Source organism: Passer domesticus, chromosome 2, assembly GCF_036417665.1.
Source record: "Passer domesticus isolate bPasDom1 chromosome 2, bPasDom1.hap1, whole genome shotgun sequence".
Taxonomy (NCBI): domain Eukaryota; kingdom Metazoa; phylum Chordata; class Aves; order Passeriformes; family Passeridae; genus Passer; species Passer domesticus.
In genome coordinates this window covers 82035155-82057320 of record NC_087475.1, presented here as the reverse complement: position 1 = coordinate 82057320, position 22166 = coordinate 82035155, and the positions used below count along the sequence as shown (strand labels likewise).

The 22166-nt window shown below is 36.9% G+C and overlaps 1 protein-coding gene across 8 annotated transcripts in view; it reads right to left on the bottom strand.

Moving 5' to 3' along the window:
- GRM5 (glutamate metabotropic receptor 5) overlaps window positions 1-22166 on the bottom strand; it is a 244074-nt gene that overhangs the window by 122095 nt on the left and 99813 nt on the right. For all 8 annotated transcript variants that reach the window (XM_064409584.1, XM_064409583.1, XM_064409576.1 and 5 more), the window contains one exon: window positions 13394-13643. In XM_064409584.1, the coding sequence (XP_064265654.1) occupies window positions 13394-13643 (250 nt within the window). The remainder of the gene's footprint in view (window positions 1-13393; window positions 13644-22166) is intronic.

Below are 22166 nucleotides of genomic sequence, written 5' to 3'. Positions count from 1 at the left end.
GGATTGAAAACCATGTAATTTATAGTAGTCTAGAAAGATTTTTTTAATTCTCGGGGTTTCTTTTTTTCATAACTTTGAAAGAACATGTATGATTATAGCTGAAGATTTTTTAATTGCTTTTCTATTAAGAGAAAAGTTGCATTTTTATAAAGTGGATATTTTAAAGAAAAATCATTTGTAATAAAGTTTCAAGAAGGTTTATGCAGCAATGTCATTAATGAATATTGACCAGTATTTTTAAAAAAATAATAATTGATTTTTTGAATCAGATAAAGTTTTTGGTTCCTGATCACTGATACAGATTATAATAACAAAACAAACATGTACAACCTTAGCAATTTTTTAGAAAATTAATTTTCAAAAGACAGCAACTCAAAAATACCCTTGCAGATAATCTGCAGGAGTATACTATTAATATTAAAAGTAATTTACCTTCTTCTGATAGTGAATTCTCAGTTGTTACAAGCATATAAAATTTTAGTATCACTGTACGAGGCTCTGGATTCTGTCTTAAGAGCCCTGAGGGAGAAGGTCACCATTAAAGCTGCTACATATATAGAAGAGAAACCCATCTTAGAAACTATTTTGCAGTGTATCTATGCATCTGGATTCACCTTGGTCTGTCTCTTATAGCTCCCAGACACTAAATCACTAGAAATGTCAGGATTCAAGATCCTCAGACAGAATCAGTGGAGCTGAAATCAAGACCAGGAAACAAATTTCTTCCTTGAAATTTCTCATGAATAACTGTTTTAAACTTTTGAAGTTTGTAGCCTTCAGGATAGTCTTGTCTGGGAATTCCTAAACCTGGAAGAATTTTCAGGCACTTGCTTCCTCAGAGTCAGGGAGAAGCACCAAGTCTGTTTGGTAGGCTGAGCTGTTCCTTGTCACATCTAACTGATATCTCCTTTTGTAGGGAAAAGGCAGCAGGAAATGTCAGGACCTGCCTCTGAGCACAGAGAGAAGGTGCAAAGGTATGCAGCAATGTGAATTTCCCATGCCATTTCTGGGAAAAAAGGGTGAAGGATTTTCTTTCCTGAACATGTATGAGTTCCTACCCTTGAGCAGATTTTTACCACAGATATACCCTTCTTTTAAAGAACAGATGTCTGATAAACCTGTCCCTGACTTCACATTTGTCCACACACCTGAATAAAAATGATATCTCTGTTTTCCCAGAAAGGCAATATTCCCATCTGAGAGAGGGATACATTAGGGAAAATTTTATTTTCCCTGATTCTCAGCACACAATGGGTGTTTGGAAGTATTCACCCCAAATCTCCAGCAGAGGACAGGTTTCCTTATCTGGGTCTGAATCACTGTGTACAATGCCTACAAATTGCTACTGGTTATTGGAGTAAGCTCAGGCCAATTTAACACTGACCTTATTTGAGTCTTGTGCTTTTCCATCAGTACTATACAATAGTCAGAGAGAAAAATCTATTTAAATTAGGAATGAAATTATGGTAGAAAACTATTGCTACTTATGTTGAAGAGAAATTATTTCCTTTTCTCTAATATGTATGACTCGAGGTTCAGACAACACTCATGTCAGAGAATCAAAGAGGATATAGCTTGAGTTCAGGATTAGCATAACTCTTAGAGAAATGTAAGAGTCTTGCTATAAGAAAGCCTCAGATAAAACCAAAACTCTTTCCTTGCCTGGGATCTATGCTCCAACCCTGAGCATTTCAGAAAGCAAGTATTAATTTTCAACTGGTCTGTTGGAAACACCTTGCTGCTTTCTTGTGGTTAGGAATTTCTGCACCTCCCAACCAAATTACTGCAGTTGGACAAAATGCAGGCTCTGTGGTCCCTGCACTATTTCTTTGTTACAGTTCTCAGGGTGCTGCTTGGGCCCTGCTGTTTTCAGCTGGGAGAGAGGAGTTAATGCTTTGTTGGACTACAAATCACTTACTCTTCTGGTTACAGGAGCACAGCTAGAATGAAGTAACAAACTGGAGTTTCTGGCTGACAGCAGGTGAAACTGGCATATTAAGTTCAATGTAGTGCAAAATAAGGAGGGACTTGACTAGAAAATACTAATTACCTTTACCCAACCCTTGTACTGGGAGGTTCCCTGTGACAAGGACTTATTGAGCAGCAAGAAGTAATTAGATTTCTGACAGAGAAATTGCTGCACAAGTAATTAACCTGTCTATTTTCTTTTTGCTAGATAATATCAGTTATATATCTTATAATAAAAAGAAAAAAATGCACATCAAGTTTCTCAAAAATACAGCTAAGAAATGACAACTTCAGAAGCAGTTCTGTCTTTGATTTTTCTTCTTAAAGACCAAAACCAATTGTGCACCAATTGTGAATTCATTAATGTCTTTCTCTGAATGCGATTTCAAGTAATGAGCTATCAACAAAACCAGGCAAACAACCTGCAGTTGTCATTTTGATTTCTTGACATTACCTTCCATGCAAGAGTTTCAAGCTCTTTGTATAAATATCTGGTGTCAGTTCAAGCAGCTAAATAACACATTTTTGTATATTAATTTTGCTTAAAGCCCCTTAAAACCTCTATTAAGTGTAAAAGTAACATCAATGCCTTTATTTTGTGATTGTCATCGTCCTCAACATATTGCTGATTTGACATTATGTTATATTATAGTTTTCCTCATATCTGAAATGCTCAGAGAAAATCAGATCTTGTGTAGGTAACATGAATTTTTTTTACTCAGGTAGTATCCACATAATACACATTTGGCTATGATAAGTAAACTGATTTAGCTAAGGCTTGAAACCTTTTAACGCATGAAGAGTTTCAGAAATATATTTAATTTACTTTGTTTTAACTCCTAAGATATAAGTAATAATGTTCCTTTTGGTATGCATTAGTAGAATTATATTAAAAATCATATCAACCAATCATATTTCAAAATAGTCATCATCCAAGATTAACACTGATTTATGCATATCAGCACTTCAAGACATGGAATGCTTAAAAATGTGCCAGTTAAAATGTATTAAATCACCATGTTTTATAACTGTTCATATTCCCGGGATAGAGATGATTTACTCATTATAATTCAGTCAGTCTTTACCTCCTTCAGTGTCACTAACAAACATGAATAAAGGTTGAACAGTATGACCCCTTAGAAAATATAAATTTTATTAACTTTAGCTTCCAAATTAAAATACTATTCATTTAATCAATTCTGTTATTACACATTTCTAATATGAAAATCATCAACAAAGTTCAGCTTGAGCCTTATTCTTTGGAACAGTACAGGGCTTTTTTATCTGGTCTTGAAAGTAGTGTATTCTTGCCATGATTTGTAATGTCTTTTCAAGTCAGGAGTGGACTAAATTCTACCAGAATGAGGTTTAGTGAGTTCTGGTACTTCATTCACCATGTCAGCTGCCTTCAGCGTTAACCTCTGGAGAGACAATGGCTTCACTAGAAACTATCAATTCAGCCTTAGTGAGGAGGAAATGTGCTGCTGTGTGTGTTTTATCACTTTAATAGAGTGATAGAAAAGTGAATTACACCACAAGTTTACAAATCAGAAATTTTCATAACTCCAAGTAATGCTCTTACATAATCACTCACCAGTGCTAGTGAGATAGGTTCACCTGTATAAATCTCTGCTTTGTAGGTAATGTTTTTATGTTCAGATCATCCAGGAATTGAAGTGCAACTAAATCAACTCAAAGGTGAAGTTGGAGAAAAAATCTGCCTGCCTTTCCCAGTCCCACTGTCCTCTAATCAAAAAATGGAACACATGTGAAAGTAGCTGCAAAGCTGGGACAACTAAATAATTGCTGTCCTAGTGGTTGAATATTTCTTCCCCTTTGTCTACCACACACTTTTCTGTGGCTTACCTACACAGAGGATCTCTGTAGCTAAGAAACCACTACGTGAACAGAATTGATGGCAGATTTGCCGAGAGAAGACAGTTCCTGGACTCCATGGTTGGAACAGATTCTCTTTATCAGGACACAGTATCATGGAGCTTCAAACCCTTGGGTCTTCCCCTTTCACAAATACTTTCTTTGCATACAAGCCGTGTGTGTGGCTTGTGTGTGTGCAGTGAGTCACTAGTCCAGGGTGTAGATTCTGGGATGATGCAGATAAATCAGAAAAATAAAGATTTAAAAGAAGTCATGGAAAATATCATACCCATTTGCTGCAGAGAAAGACAATAGAAAGGAAACAGATCTTAAGTGCTAATCAGTATCTTACCACAAAATTCTATTTGTCACGGTGCTAATTGTAGAGGAGAACATTTTTTTTTAATAAAGACAATTTTAGGTTCTCTTAACTTCATTAATCAAAATTCTGTAGCTTTTCTAAAGATCAGAAAATCTCAAGCATAATGCTAATTTTCATTTTCTTCCAAAGTGTCTTTAAATTTTTCTAGGAATATATACTGGATCACATTTTTCATTTTAGCTTTAATGTTTTGAAAGTTTATATTTTAGCATGTAGCCTGCATCATATTGTGGGATAACAATGATGGGGTTTAAGACCTTAATTTAATTTTGCCTCTTGAATTTATGTTTGTGAGAAGAAAGCATCCAATCCTTTCTCAAGCTTGAATAAAAAATGTTTTCATTGTTCCAAGGGTATTTTTTATTCCTTTTCTTAGAATGGGAAATCTCTCATTCTCAAAATAGGCTTATATCAGAAAATTCTCTGGTTGCTGCCCATCACTCTCAGAAGACATATTTGAAGAGAACAGTCTTAAGTCAGCCACCCATTGACGTCTTCCATTCTGAATTTTAATAAGCTGTGAGATAAAGCAGAGCTTCTAAGTCAAATATAAAATCAGAAGCATACATCTCTTGAGTGAGAGCAGAGAGTCACCCACAAATACACACCATTTCCCAGCAATACCTCTGACTTTTACATTCATGCAGAACTGCAAGCACAGGTCTGTTGGCAATATGGAGTTATTTTGAGATTGCCACACTGTCTATTTTTCAACCGTGTAGGTCATATGAATTTGTCATTTTGCAATGAAAATAAACCTTATATAATTCTTCAAGATTGTTTGACATCTCTTTTTCTGTACTTTGCCTCGTGTCTCATTTCTGCTGGGATAATAGAGATCTCGTGGTATTCCAAAGTGTAAAACCTGTTTTCTGTTCATACTGAAAGTTGTCAAAGCAGAACAAGGGTAAGTGTAAGTCTTCAAATATAGAACTTGTGGTCTTAGCAACTGCTCCTTTTGTTCCCATGGGTAGGACAAGGAGTAATGGGCTTAAAAGAATTGTAGGTTTGATGTTAGGAAGAGTACAAGGAGTAGTTAAGCTTGGGAAGAAGCAGAATGAGAGTGCTGTGTAATTTTTCTCTTTGAAATACTTTAAAGCAGATCTATATAAAGATGGATCAAGCATGAATTGGTAGAGGTGAACCAGTGCAGAAGTAAAAGACTTGAAGGTGCTGCTGTCTTTTTCTACAGTGCTGAGGTACAATTTTATTCTTTGACTAACAAAACTACCTTCCTTTGGCTGTTAATGCTAGTTATAGGTGAGAAAGAGTAGACCTTTACTTACAAGAAGTAAATAATTCAATTGGACACACATGGTTTGTCATGACAAGATTAGAGGGAAGGGATGTCATCCAGAGGGAATTTTACAGATTTGAGAAACTGAACCATGTTAGTGTCATGAAGGTGAACAAGGCCAAGTGCAAGGGGAAATCCCAAACACAAGTACAGGTTGTGCAAAGAATGGATTGAGAGCACCCCTGAGGAGAAGAACTTGGGGTTGTTGGTGGATGAGAAGCTCAGCATGATCCAGCAGTGTGAACTCCCAGCCCAGAAAGTCAGACTCATCATGGGCTGCATTAAAAGAGGTATGCATGAATAAACATGCTGAGGGAAGTGATTCTCCCCCTCTACTCTGCTCTTATGAGACCCTGGACTGCTGCTTCCAGCTCTGAGGTCCCAGCATAGGCAGGCTGTGAACTTGTTAGAGAGAGTCCTGAGGAGGGCCACAAAGATAACCACAAGGGCATCCCTCACAAAAGCACTCAGAATTCTCCGGGAGGACTTTGCTCCATCTTGGCCTGGTGTCACTTTTTGCCATTCATTTGCTGCTGACCACTCCCAGAAACAGCACATTGGTTTGATGGAGCTTTGATCTGACCTGATAGAGTATTTTCTAATGCTGCATTTTCAGATGTGTAGAAGGTGTGCTTACATGCACACTTGGAAATTCTTCATTGTTTGTTTTGATGCCATGGTAGACATCCACCCTGACACCACCATAACCACCCACCCCAGAAACAGCATCCTGAACCAGCAAAATTAAGACATTCTTCCAAATAGGTGTAGAGCTTACTCCCATCCCCACTACCTGATCTACATTAGTGACTGTAAAATTGGACAGCAAGATGCAATATTTATAAGAACCAGGCTGGATAGGTGCCAAGAAAAAAAAAATTAAAGGCATACAAGAAAATTTTAAAATTCAGGCAGATTGGTTTGCTTTCAGTGTATATGTTTGATGTGTTTGCCTCACTTGTCTCCGTAAAACCCTCCAACACAGCTTGTGGAGTCTGAACCACAGCAAGGAAATTATGCATTTTTCAATCATTGAACGAACAGCCTCGACCAACCAGTTCACTGCTTCCATCTGCAGCAGGACCCCGCTGCTATTGCTCACCCTGAGGGTTTCTGAGCCATGAGGCTGCCTCAAATGGAGACCACAAAGCTCCTGCTCAGAACCAAGTTATTCCTTACCCTCTAGTCTGCTTTACTTCTAAAGGCTCTGTTTGGATATGGGAGGGAAGAAAACTTTTCACTTCCCTAATTTCTTTTACAGCTCTAGAAAGGAAACCATTTTTTTGCTGTTAAGTTCCTGGGTTTTTTGGGCAGCAGTGAAGATTCTGACTTAATGTTGCTATTTATAGTGCATTTAATTACTAGATATACAATCATACCTGCTTTCTTGGGCTACGCATTGATGCCTGAACAAGAGAACAGAGATAAATAATGAGTGGGCAGCAGACAGTTGTCTTAGGGAAAACAGCTTTCAGGTGAGGCTTCACCAGACTCCTACCTACTGTGGATTGAAGAAAAAGGATCTGACTGTCCATACAGGCAGGGGTTGCACAATTTTACTCTAAAAGTACTTTTTCACCTGCTTATTTCGGAGGAAAGATCCGCACATTTATATTGTATTTATCTTCCACAACTTTGTCGCAGGTTAGGCAATAAGAAGTATTCTAGATAGAAGTATGTTTTCTGATTAATACTTCCCAGAAGTAGCAGAAACAACAAAAAATTAATCTACAGCACATTTGAGGTCTACAAAATTTCATATCCTAATTTACTTTACAAGAACTTCTTCACCAGTTGGACTTGTACAAAGACAGAAAAAGGCATGCTAACCCACAGAACACAGCATACTTTCTGGAAGGAAATCAGTACATCCTTTACAGTGAGATCTTTTTTCATCCAATGAACACTTTTTAAAACCTCACAAAAGATTTTTCTTTAAACTGTTAAAAAGAACTCACTTCCCTCAGATCATCTATCTTGCTTTAATTTTCCTTTGGCTATAGTTGCCCTTTTTAGTTGCTAACCAGCTTTTTTCATATATATTGCTGAGTTTCCTATCAGCTGAATTACTTTGGGGACTTCCTGGAACTAATGCTTCTCCACATTATATTCTCTCTTCTTATCTTAATTTCAACTACATGCCTTCTACTTAGCTCATTTGCTGCAATATTTCTTAGAATCAATAACAATTTCCCTCAATCCATCTCCTCAGGGGCTAAACAGATATCTTATTAGGAGAGGTGATTTGTGGTAAAGGATATCTGTGTTGTTCTGAGAACTGCTTCCATGGTCCTTCTGCCCTCTTGCAGAGCCTCACTTGAATTGCTTGTGATCATCACACTGCTAGAAGTGGTGTCCTGCCCTTACCCATCTTCATCTGGATATGCTCTGCAGCCATGGCATGCTTCAGAGGCATGGCCCGAGGCACAGACCTCACATATCACAGAACAAAGTGAATCCTGGAAATGCAGAAGCTGGTTCTTCATCTTTGCAAGGACATTACAGCACACAGACATCAAGTACTGAACACTTCAAAGAAGATGAGAACTCTGAAAGATGCCCTGAAGCTCTAGATTTCTCATTAATTTGCTGTACGTATTTCAGCCAAGTCACAGTTTTCTATTATTTCTGTAAATCCTGGCTACGTATTTAAGAGTCATGTAGAGATTAAATCAGACTGATGAATTTTGACCATGTTTCTTCAGATGGACAGCTGAAAATAAGAATCAGTCCTAGATCCTAAGGACATATTTCCATCTCTGCTAAATTTTTTTATTCATTGTGTATAATTTTGTCTTTTAATACAAAAGAAAAACTGGATAATTTTAATTAACTCTTTTTTTAAAAATCAGATATGATAGTGAACACAGTAGTAAATCTGCATCATCATATGCACAGGTTAACATATGATGCAAATGGAAGTCCCAATAATGTCTTGAAGATAAGTACTGCTTGTGGAATGTCATTTGGAAGCTGCAGACATTGAGCAAGTCATTTTTAATCTTTATATATATCTACTTTCCCTTTAGAAACATAGAATTATTAAGATTGAAAAAGACCTTAAGGATTACCAAGTCCAACTGTTCACCACTAAACCATGTCCCCAAGTGCTGCATGCACTTTGAACACCCCCAAGGATCATAATTTCACCACTTCCCTGGGCAGGGAATTGTTCCAATGCCTGACCATTCCAATATCATTGTCCTTTCCCTTCTCCTTTAGGTAGGAAAAGTCTGACTGCCTTGCACTTGGAATCACAAATTCTTTGCAAATTTTCTGTCTTTTTCTTTTTAGGTTTGTATAATAACTTTTTTTCTAATAAGAAACAAATCAACCCGAGGAAGTTCTCTTGTCAAGAGATAAAACACATATAGTGAATGCATGATTATTGATGTTCTTCTACCCCAATACAGAGTAACTATGTCCCAGCTGCATCTTGGCAATAATTCCTTGGTAGATGCTGTCACCAACACCATGTGGAGTCCCATCTTAAAGTGTTAATTGATATAAAATAATTCCAGCAAGCAAAAAAAGAATGTAATTATTCAGTGCTGTGGTAGTGTTTTCTGGATCCATATAATTTAGGACAGTAATAGTCATTATTCATAATTTCTGTTGCAACTAATAGTTTCTATTTTATTATGTAAAATCATGTGACCTAGTACGAAGATACTTAGTCATTCTGAGACAAGTTTTGGAATTCCTGCAGATGAAAAGCATCAAATAAATATATCATTGTAGAGAATTATCACAGACACTTTGTCCAAAGATCAGAAACTAGGGGTCAAGAGGAGCAGGATGAAGGTGGATGTACAACACAAAAGAAAATTTCAGCTGTTGGGTCTGAGTATTACATAAAATGAGGAACAGCTGGAAATCATGTACAACCAACCTGGTTTTATCTACACATTTAATATTCTATGCTTTCTTCTGAAATCTCTTTCAAAGTTATTCTGCTATGTGAATGTATTATTTATTTTCAAATGAATTTATCTGAGGGATATCTCCTGGCATATGACCTGTGGATGACAGAAGCAGTGAAGACAAACAGGTGAAGCCTGGTGTCCATATCTCATGTTGAGTAATGGTTAAGTTAAAATAATGGGGTTTTTTTTCACATTTGAAAGTCAGCACACTCATCTTTGCATTTGAGGTTAAGTCCAATTCTTCAAGGTGCATGAGGTAAATATTTGCCAAGCACTTAAATTGTTTTCCATGAATCAAAAAGCTCTGGAATGTTACAATCACTAATGACATGCTACCTTGCATATCTGTCACAAGCAGGCAATGCAATTTCAGAAACTGCATACTAGGTCAAGAGTGGAGAGTTTGTTGAAAGGTATCTTTTTCCTCCCCTTGGGGCTGTAAAGGGAATTTATGTGATATGCATTCCCCTTGGCCAATCCATTTTCTGTTTATCTGAGCATAAAAAAGATGCTGTGAGAAAACCATTGCTTCAAAAAATCCCAATATTTTTGCAAGGCTTTGTACTGCAAATATTAGGGGTGAATCCAAATTAAAAATGGAACATAAAGGAGAGCAAAGAGGAAGTGGAAATGTTGATTAATTTATTATTTCCCATAAAGCTATGGTGTTGCTTTGTGGCTTTAGTTCTTTCTGTGCATTTGGAAAAGAAACAAAATAATTCTCTACTTAACAAAACAACAGGGAAGAATTTTTGGGGGAACAAAATAGTATTCATTAGTAGATGTACTTTTTCCTGTAAGCCCATGGCATTCCAGTGTACGGCACTCTCACTATTCTTGGAATGCCCTTTTATAACCTTCTCAGCTGAATGGGTAGCCCAGAGCAACTCCAGGATCAGATGAGGAATGAAAGTATAAATCTTATCCTAGTCCATTTCCCTGCATACAATGGCAAGAAAAGTTAATTTCATGAGCCTTCTTTAATTTCAGATGTAGCCCTTTACCCTTAGAGCACTCTGAACCATCTGTTCTCAAAATCTTGCCCACTGTCTTTCCCCCTACAAATGACACACAAAAAGGTCCCCAATACAATCTACTTGTATGAGATCTGGGTTTGTACTGATGTCACATCCATGCCAGATGAGTGCCTTACATTGTTCTCTGCAGAACAAATCAACAAACCTATCTTCAACAAGTAAATATTCACAGACAACAGAGACAAACAGTCAGAATCTAAAAGAGCACACAGTACATCAAGGTCCTGGAAAACAGATCTTAAAATCCCTACACGAACTCAGATTATCACTGGACAATGATGTCATTGTTTTATACCCCATCTACGTCAAGAAGTTCTTTCAAGTTCTCTGTTTTTTCTGTTGTTTTTTTCTTTTGCCTCTGCCTCAAAAGCTGGAGATTATCCCATAGTGGAAGTAGAACATTTTCACAAGAATGAACATTTTTGCAGAACATTGTTATTCCACAACTTCCCACACCCTACACATGATTCTTGCTGCATGGCAGAAACATAAAACACTGCTCTACAGACTAAGTGCAACAAAGCCTAAAAAAAGTCCTCAGATGGCAAAATTAGTTAGTTTTTGTTTGTTTATTCTTTTGGTTTATTTTTCCCTGGCTTACAGCTGATTTTGATATCAAATTGGAAACAAAACTATTGAAAAATACTGGATGCTCCAAGATCCTTGGGATCTCTGAAGTTCAGAGCCAAATGTAGAGAGACTATATCTCTCCAGCCATCCTTGTCTGATGCAGCAGTTACTGGCTGGGGACATATTAACCTCTGTCTGAATAGCCACTTCTCAGCCATTACCTTGGAATCTCTGGTAATAAATTAAAAAGATAGACAAAATCCCTACATTTTCCTTTTTCTTTCTTTGTAAACACTTCCAGTTTATGCTGCATTTTTCACAACTAAATTGTGTAGTACTGGATACACCCCAAATGGTCAGGTACAATTAAGGATTTTTGTTTCAATTGGAAAGACTTAACAGTTTAGGCTTCTAATAGAAGCTATCACTTTCAATTTACCCAATGGAAGTAATATACCAACTAACAAATTTCTTATTATAATTACTCATGAAAATTCCCACTGCAGCTAGAAACAGGTATTTTTCACAAAGAAACAAAGCAAAACAAACAAAAACTTGAAGCAAAGGCTCAAAGCCTGTTCTCTTTAGACCTTGCTTTTTTTTTTGAAGAGATGATCTGAATTGCTCTACTCTTGTTCACAATCAGCAATCCCGGAAGCCTTTATTCATAAAAGCATCTCAGAGGGCTAAATTTAGCAGTTGCACATAAATCCCATAAAAAATTATGTACAGTTTGGAGTCTGGAGTAGTTAAGGGCCAACATATTTTTTTTTAAAAACAATGCTTGCATGCTTCTAAATTTGGGTACTGCTGCAGATAGTTGATAATTTCTTGTATTTAGGACAGAAGAAGATAGCAAACATCCTATGGCACCAGATTCAACTAGAGATAGTGGAGGTGGCATTTGCTCTAATCTGGTCTAAACAATTGACAAGTAGGCTTTTCCACAAAAGGTAGTGATCAAGAGAGTCTTTGTACAAGCCCTTTTCTAGAATATGATTTCTCTGAGCTGCTTGAAATATTCACATTACAAACAAGTGACATAAAGTCCTATTTTGCTCAACCAACTGTAGAACAAATACTGATGGCTACATGGAAGTGTCTAAATTATAGCCATTTATAAATGTTCATGTGGATTTCACCTTGAGGATTGTGGTTCCTTTGGGTGTCTCTCTAGAAAAAGACCAAGACAGTCCATGGAAGTCTGTACAGATAAAATATATTTGAAAAGAAGGGTGGAGACAGCTGCCATGTATCAGAGAAAGAATTAAAAAATTCCCATCTGAAAATGCCAAAATGTAGGCTGATGTCAAAGAGTAAGGGCAGAGACAAGAGCCATAGTTTTTGCCTGTTTGCTTCCCTCTTTGCACAAGGGGGGAGGGCAGCTGTGTGCAACAGGACAGACTGGGAACAGAGGCTGGTGTCAGTCCAGTTGGACAGACTCAGTCTCCCAGCTGCCAAGACAGTCCCTGAAAATGTTCCTGGAGGTCTTACCATGACTTCTCCTTTCACTGACACCATTTTACTTGTGTTCCTGTAGGGTTCATGCTTGGGGCAACAGCAGGTCATCCTTCTAATAATGCACTGAAAAGGCAGTGAGCTACATTAGTTGACTACCAGTACACTCCATTTTGTTTTTAATACATAATTTTTCCTGTCTTGTTCAGGATCCACTTGTTGAATAAGGGGAAAATGTAAAGATCCCTTTAGATTCATATCAATAACTTCTCTGCTTACGAGCCCAGGATCTTTTCCTTCTGGATAAACATACACTAAATGACTTTTCCTTGTTTCCTTTGGCAGTTAGGAAAGGAAACACTGATATAATTCAGCTAAGAGAAAGGATTACCTATATATTGCCCTTAGGACAGTATGCACATCAGCACACAGGCTCAGGATAAAAAGGTGGTGGTTAAGACACTTTGCTTCTTCAGTAAGTTCTGTTTCAGGTATACCCAGAGGCCACATCAGCAATCCTTAGCACAGAGTTACTGCAACAAGACACAGCTTCAGGCTGTATATGTACACAATGCATTTTGAACTGCAGTGAACAAAACAGGTGATATAGATCAAAGATTTTTGTGCCAGCTTCTCCTTACTCATTGCTGCTAGGAATGGCCAAGCATACTTGTGTTTGCCTGACATGTCATGAGAATGATTCATGTCTTTGTAGAGTTTGTACTGCTATGACATTACCTCCTATCTTTTAGATATGCAAAGCTATAGGAGAGGCCATGAGTCTGTGATGTATGTGTCTCTTGTCCAGAAAATAGGATCTTTTTCTTTTTTTTGCCCTGCTGACTGAAATGGCAGGCTATAACTGCACAGTGTGACTCACCTGCCTAGCAGCAAAAACTCTCCAGCGAGTCCCAGGCGCCTCATGGCCATCAAGAGGCCTCTCACAGTCATGCCTTCACAGAAGCAGGCGACCACTCTTGCCTTGGGCAGGTGGCTCCGAAGCTTTCGCAGCAGCTTGTCAAAGCTCTGCTCACCAGCATTGCTGTAGATCTTGTAGGAGTGTGCAATGCAGATCCCTTCCTTGGCTGCCATGTCTTTGAAAGCTTCCATTCCACTTTCACCATAGTTTCCTAAAAACAAACAGAAACACAAATGCATATATTAAAATCTGTAGCAGCTTTATTTCCTTGAGAAACATCAGATGTTTTAAATGTATTATGTATCTGCAGGGAAATCACTGTACCAATCTTAACAATATAACTTTGATCTTTTATTTAATCAGTTTTTCAAGACCAGGTCAACAAATTTGCTTGGAAAGTTCACTGCTCTTCAAGAGACTGTATCTCTGCTTTAACCAAAAGCTGTTGTGTACTTCACTACCTATGAGGATCTGGTTCACAATGTGTATAATAGTATACAATTGTGTACAAATGGCAATCTCTTCTGATTCTCTTAACTGACTAAATATGGCCAAATGCTCTGTGATTTACTTTAGTAAATTAAAAAAAATATATGTTGAGAATTAATTTTAGATGTCATATTTTAAATATATGCAAAAAAAGAGCTCATAATATAACCTAATTGCAATCTGAAAAACAATATTTTTTTTCTAGTTAGAGTGAAAACTAAAATTTGTTTTCTTGAAGTAAAAACGTCTTCTGAATGAATAATAAAATTGAGGATTAGCATTACAAGGATCACTAGAGCACAGATAAACTCAATGTGCTTTAATATTTTTCTAGGTTTTTTTTCCTGTTTGTTTGTTCTGAATAAAATTTCTACCAGTGGGATTTTCTTTTCTGCCTGTTTGTTCTGAATTAAATTTCTACCAGTGGGAAAAACTTCATATTTTCTTTCAGTGTCTTCTTCCTCTATGGGGATAAACTGGTAATAGACAGATTAACAGACAGATACTTTTTTTCCTTTATTCTGTCTCACCACAGAAACTTTCTTCACTGCCAAGCCTACATAAAAGTCACAGTGCTTAAACAGTGGATGTACTGATACCACAGACAGTCATCTGACCAGGACTGTGTGTCTGCTTCCCTGTGCTCTTCCATCTGGCTGTTGAAATCTGTTTCATGTCTCATTTAAACAAGAAGGTCTAAGAGGCAGGAAATCTTTCTCAAAAGTTATGTCTTAAACCGTCAGTAATATTCCACAGAAATACAATCAGTTAATTAATTAGTAAAACTGTGAGTGTCAAGTGATGATGTTGCAAGAAACCACTGATCCTTCACAAATTTATTAGCTTGTAAGTGGAATAATCTGTAAAAAAATTCTCTCTCTTACCAGCAGAATTACAAGTACACAGGAACACTGACAGTGAAAATGCATGCAAAGCGGTGAGGATCAGATATGGATTTGGTCTGTTGTCTGTTTATTTTTTTTTTTTACTTTGGACATTGGAGCCATTGAGAATTCATCTTGCCCACCTGAGGAGTCATCCCTATCACTCTGATGCTACAGCTCAGAGGCTTTGTTACACTCAGTGCTGAATATGAATGTAAAAACAGTGCTCAGTTTTAGGATCTTACCATCCAAATAGTCAAAAGAGGCAAAGAACAAGAAGACAGGAAGTAACATTATCTTCCTTTCACACCAGGAATGAATCACTGAGAATTTGAGACTACTAAATTTCAAAATTGCACCCAACCAGAATGACAACCTGAATGCAGGCCTCTCTACTTGAAGGGACTTTCATTTTCTTCCTTGCTGTGATTAGGCCTAATGGAAACCACATTAGCATGTAAATTATGCCTGGACAATATGTCACTTAAACTCAGTTGTTGCAGTGCTTCCTGAGAGTAGTAAATCAGGAGTCCAGTGTTTACCCCTGTGTCATGCCCTTAGGGCAAACTGTGTTTCCTGTGGTACATGAGCATCAAGTGATTCCCATGGGATGCTGCAACAGTTCGTCTAGAGGTCAAAACCATGGTGTCTCATGAAATATGTATTATAGCTGCCAAAGTCAGCCAGAAGGAAAAACTGGGGTCAATCATATTTAACTCCCAGCAGACACAGAGGTCTTCAAAAATAAAATTAAGCCATCTGACAGGATGGTTTACTGGTGGTGGTTTACAACTACTTTGTCTAAAACTATTTTCATTTGGTTCATTCTGGATCAACATTAAATATTCTATTTCACTTTTCCTAACAGAAGATGAAAAAAACAAGGAACCATTGTCAATCTTCGCCATAGAATATGTATGTTTGAGGAAAAATGATATATCTCACTGTTCTGGTTTTGGCTGTGGTACAGTTAATTTTCTTCACAGTAGTTAGTATAGTGCTATGTTTTGGATTTGTGCTGAGCATAGGGTTGATAACATAGAAATGCTTTGCTGCTGAGGAGGGCTTACACAGAGACAAGGCCTTTTCTACTTTTCATGCTCTCATGCTGGCAAGGAAGATGGGGGTATATGGGAGGCTGGGAGGAGACACAGCTGGGACAGCTGACCCCAGCTGATCCAAGGAATATTCCAGACCATGTGGCATCATGCTCAGTACATGAAATTTAGGGAAGAAGAAAGGGAGGGCTGTTTGGAATTATGGTGTTTGTTTTCTCAAATCACCATTACACCTGATGTAGCCCAGATCTCCTGGAGACAGCTGAGCACCTCATGAGAAGCAGTGATTTAATTCCTTGTTTGTTTTGCTTGTGTGCACAGCTTTTCTTTACCTATTTAACTGTCTTTATCTTAAACCAGCTCTGCAGCCTCTCACTCACCAGGAGAGTGAGTGAGATGCTGCCTGGTGCTTTGTTGCTGGCTGGGGTTAAATAATGATACCCAAAGACATTGAAATTCTGAAGATCTCATTCTCTGTCAAAAAACTCTCAGAGGAAAATTCCCAGCCAGGTCTAGTTTACTTAGTTCTTTACAGAACTGCATATCTTCTATGTTGCAGATACTGCAGTATTTGTTTGAAAGTGTTATGAGCATTCAAACTGTTATCTTCAGGCTTGTATAAAGTTGAGAATAGGTTTAATTATGGTACTGAAAAATAGCAGGTATTTTAGAGAGCACAAAGTGCATTAACTCCTTTCCAGTCCAATAAAATCTGCTCGAGCACAAACACCATGGTTTCATCAAGCATCCAGACAGTGAGATTTTATGAAACCATACAAAAAAGTTATGTGTCATCCAAAAACATAGGAAACATGTTAAACTACCAGGGGTACTTAGATAAATGTGATGTTCTTAACATTTGGAAGAAAATACATCCTGGGAGTCCAAATCTGAGAGTCACTGAGGTCTCCAACTGGGAAAACTACAGCTCTATGACACGAGCTCAAGGGAGATTTGATAAAAACAGAAGGGAGCTTTGCTTCAAGACATTCATACAAATACACCAGTGGTGTTCCTGCCTTTCTGATTAAACTCTTTGCAATTAATTATTCATAGTGAATTCTACTGTTGTGCAGGTGTTTTGATGAGGTATGTATGTCTTGTATGAGCTGTACTGTGGGGATAATGAACACAACTTGATGGAAAAGGGAAATATTTTCTGTTAAATTTTTTTTGCACCATATATTAGTAAAAATTTCATCTGGGCTGTCTTTCTTTCTGAATAAAACATGTATGTGCATAAACATATACATGTAGCATTGAAGGAATGAGAGTGGGACAGCAGGTAAGGTACATTCTGTCATTTCCTTGAGGATGAGATGTCAGGTTCACAGTGGAAGAGACTCTCCACGCTTTCTCTATGGATCTGGCCTCCTCAAAGACATGATTCTTCAGTATATCTATGGCAGTAGTATTAAAACTGCCACAGCAAGAACAAGTTTCCACCAATGGGGCAGTTCCGACTGTTCAGCCAAGTCTATGACACAAGGAAAAGGATATAGAGGCTTCAGGATTTACGCAAATGGATGGACAATGGAGATGTCTTATGCAGCTTGTAGTGGAAGTGGAAATTAATTCAGAACTCCTTAGCTGGAAGCAAACTAACATTTTTTGGTGAGTCCCATATGATGAAAGTTGCCTACATCCTGGGAATTCATCCATGTATCTATTTTGTTTCCACTTCTAAATTTAAAGAAAATTCTGAAGGAAATGTTCAACAGAAGAGAGGGATTGTTTTACTCTTACTTTTTTAATTCCAGTTCATCAGAAAAGACTCCACAAACAACACAAGCTGGAGCTCAAGTATGGTGAATTCAAATTCAGCTCCTCTTGCCCCACCAAACTCGGCATCTCCATTTCAGTATTTGGAAACTGGTACCTTTATAGTGCTACTGGTTCTGCTGGAGGGCGTACCACAGATTTTAGTTGATTTTCCTGTCCTTTTGAAATTTTGTCTGTGGTGCTGTCATCAGAGCTATTAGCAGTAGACGGCCTTTGTAAATGTGTCTTCTTGCCAACAAGTGGTAGCTAGGTTCTTCTAAAATACCAGCCTGGATCCTGCATGCTGCCTACCTGAACACCTGGCCCTAAGCCCAGTCAAAAGCTACTCCCATATGTCTCTTCATGTTTTTTTTAAAAAAAAACAATTACATCATCATGCAAAAGACTTGTCCCTGCTGCAGAGTTGGAATTTTGTTCAAAACTCAAGCATATGTGTCCCCACCTACAGTCTAACTATAACAATCTGTTGGTTCCACTTCCCATGAATCAGTACTAGAAACTATTAAGAAGCTTAAAAAGAACAGATTGTGCTTTTTTTCCAGATGATGCTTAATATAGTACAGCACATAATAATACTTCAATCTGATAGAAAGGGGTCAGGCAAACTGCAGGTGGCTCTTGCTTCCCCTCCTGTCCAGCAATTGAGCCAATTAAACTACCTAACCATAAACCATTAAGATGTTATGTGCATTACACGGAAAAAAAAAAGTTTTAATTCTTAAAATATTTAGCAAAATGTATTGACACCTGCCCTATCAGATTAAAGGTTATCAATAGGAGATGAAAAGTCTCTACTGTCAAATGGAAGATCAAACTACATTTTCTCCTGCTCAGGAATTTTTGGGATGTCATATATGCCTTTTTGCATAAAAGAACTTTTTTTATCAATAGCTGCATATGCAAATTGTTATCTGCCCCTTCTTTTGTTTAAGACATTTTCATTGACCATAGAAGAGCAACCAACTTTAGGAGAGATTTAAGATATAGCATTGTTTCTGGCAGGTCACAGTGAAAATTCGGAAACTAAAAGAAAATGAGCCTTGAGTGAAACAGAAGAAATGCATTATGTCATTCATTAAGCTGGTAATAATCCTACCTGTCACAAAGCATATTTATTTAAGCAGAAATACTCTCATTATTTTTTTAGACAAGGAAGAGCAAACCAGAATAATATTCTATGTTGTGTTTGAGACATAGAAAAGAATTCAATACAGGTTAAAATTTGCAGTACATGTTTTGCAAGAAATAAAGGGAATACAGAGCTTCATTTTCCTCTAGTTTCCATTTGCACCAAAAGGATAAACTTCGCCAGAAATATAAAAAAAGAAGGTATATCTTTGGTATAATTTTGAAAATGCATGTGGGAATAGTAGCATATATTTATGAAAAGCAGCATGTTGGTTCATTAGCATGATGATCTTCCCAAAAGCTGAAGATATGGGTGTGTTTCCCATACGGAAATGGTAGGCATGTCCTTGACTGTTACAATTCAAAGCAATAATGGAAAAACACCAGTAGTACCTGCTACTACCTGCTAGGTATTTTCAACATTTTGCTCTTGTGACTATGGATCTTTTAAAGTACCTCACTATCAAGAACAGGGACATAAACCAAGTCTTTCGAGCAGCTGGAGTAACCACATGCCACTGATACAACATGATCAAAATCACAGCCTTCTGTGTACTTATGTCTGCAAATAGAACATGACAATAGAGTGTTACTTTATTCTAAAGGGTACCAACCAAATGAAATCAAAACACATATGCCTGAAATTCTGGAGTTTTCTATGTGTGTTTAAAAAAAGAGAATGCCCAACTTCTTTTCATCTGTTCCAAATTCTTAAATGACTTTTAGATAAGATTTCAGTTTCTATATTAAATATATATGTGTAAAACAATAAAAAATAAAATTAAAACTTCATTTTGGAAGCAACCCATTAAAAATAACTTCAATGAGAATAGTTCCTCCAAATATATTCCACTTAAGTATTTCCAGTATTTCCTTAATAATCACTTCGAGACTGGGCCTATTCCTCTTCTATCATTTTGAGTGTCAGATAGCAACGTCAAGACCTTTGGGCTCATTCCTCATAAAATATTAAACATGAAAATCTGAATTTCATGGAAAAAGGATAAATATGTACACACTTTTTTATGGACAGTCTTCTCCAAAGAAATGACCTCTCTATTGAAGCAGACAGGGAATGTTGGCTGGGCTTGGAGAAATCTCTCTGCGCTGCTCACCAATGAGCAGCACAGAGCAAAAATTTCCATAAGGGATTAAATTAGGAGTGCTACTTACTCCTTCCTTAAAATTGCCATGCTTGCCTTCTGTAAGCACAGACAGTCTCAAAGTGATTCAAAGGACAAAATCTAACATCTGTACCCTCACAGAGGACATAACCACTGATGGCTGCAGTTGGGACTCTGTCCTTAGCTGTCCATATGATAGTGGAGAATCATTTGCATTTTTTTTCTTGGATGTTAATCTTATCTGTTCAAATTGAAAACTCTTTAAGCAGCATTTATCTATTACCAAGTACTCATAAAACTCAGACTCAAAAGGGTTGCCTATGTCCCTATATGTTGCCTACTAAAATTCAAGATGTATCAATATAAAGAAACATTATTCACCATATCATGATGGCTATAAGCCTGATTTCCATTTCTGTGAAGAGTTTTGATGTTTTTAGTTTTCTACATTTGAAGACATGAAATGTTTTCATAATCACAAAAATGTTAGCTAAACAAAGCCCTCCCCCCCACTTCTAATCTTCTTAAAATTCAATCCAGTGAAATAATATGTGGAAATTATAACATTCAATTTAGATATTGACCATTTTATCATGCAATGTAAGACTCATATTTCTTTCTGCAATGTAAAATAAAATCAAATAGGTATTTTGAATCAGGAAACTATTTTTATTTCTAAAGTAATTAGTTAAAATATTTGAACATTTAAAAACAAATTTAATGTGTTTAATTAGGAAAATAATTAACTATTTTCTATGAGGTAAATTTCAGCAACTGTGTATTTTCTGACTAGAAATTCTCATCCAAATGCATTTAGACCAGCTCTATTCATAATGTATTTGTTTAACTAACTAACTTTTAAATTATTTTAGAAAAGTAACATATACTCCAAATATAACTGTACTTAATTAATTTAAACAAATTTGTTCATTATCTCCTCATCTGAGGTCTCATAAGTATCAGCTTGATATCAAAGTCTCTTCTCTCTCATCTTCTCCTAGCTGTTTTGAAATAATAAATTAATTTCTCAAGATAATGATGACCTACTTTCACAGTTTAATGCACCCCACTTTTATGTATTTTTAAATTATCACCTCATAATTTTAAAAGAGAAACTCATTTAAACATTGCTGTTATGTGAGCAAAGGGAACAGTGTAGAAATGTGGAAACAGCCTTTTCTGTATGCTTCCTTTGATCCCTTCAGCTGACTGGAATGTCTGCAGCTTTGTGACTCTTGTCCACTGAGCAATGTTTGAAGTCCTACACGATGCTAATGTCTACTAGAGGATTTAAAGTCTGACAGCTCTTGCAGAAACACTCTGCCATCTTTGACTGCTCTCCTTGTTTTCAGACTGGAGAGATTAAGATTCTTCTGTACTTTCTGTTTGGGAAATATCTCTTTCTAACTACCTGGCTCTAAGACATTTCCATTAATAAAAAACAGTTCAAGAACACCTGGTACTGACAGTGTTATACTGGAGGTTGTTTCTTCCAGGAGACAAGAGCTAAGACAGAAAGGAGAGCTCTTTGGTCTGTGATTCTGTATCCTTCATTGTGGGTGTTGTGAATTCCCAAGGAATTCAGCAGTTTGGGGTTTATTCACTGGCATTTGGACCTAGTCCCAGTTCTAATTTAGGCTATCAATTATTACATTTCTCAAAAGAGTTGGTCCGTTCTACAAATAAACAACATTACACTTCTGTAAATCACAAGCTGGAACATAACTTCCTGTAATATTAATTCTTTACTCTGCTATGGTTTGCACCTGGTCTTTTTCAAGTACACATGATGTCTTATTTTGCTGATGCAGTAGAGGAGCAATACCACAAGTCATCCAGCAAAAGGAGGCATAATTCAGAGATTATTAGATTCCAAAGGCTTTAAGTTAATCTTGAGTTATTTGCTAAGTGCCTTTGTCTCTGTCCTCATAAGTGAAATGAAAGTAAAAATGTTTCCCTGATGATCATGGTGCAAGAATAAACATTATTAAAAACTCAGACAACATTAAAAAAACAGCACCATCTACATTGGTCAGACTGAATGAAACATGACAGTTTTGCCTCACAAAAACTCACATTTGCTTTGTTGTAATAATAATCACATTTTTTGTAGTAACAATCATTGTTTGTCTAACATTCATTAAAAAAAAGCCTAAAAATTTCCCAACAGTAGCTGAAGTTGATGGCAAGGCTACTGCTAAGAGTACACCTTATTTTCACTCTAAGTGATTATACACACTTGTATTCAGAACCTCCATTTGGGAAAAGA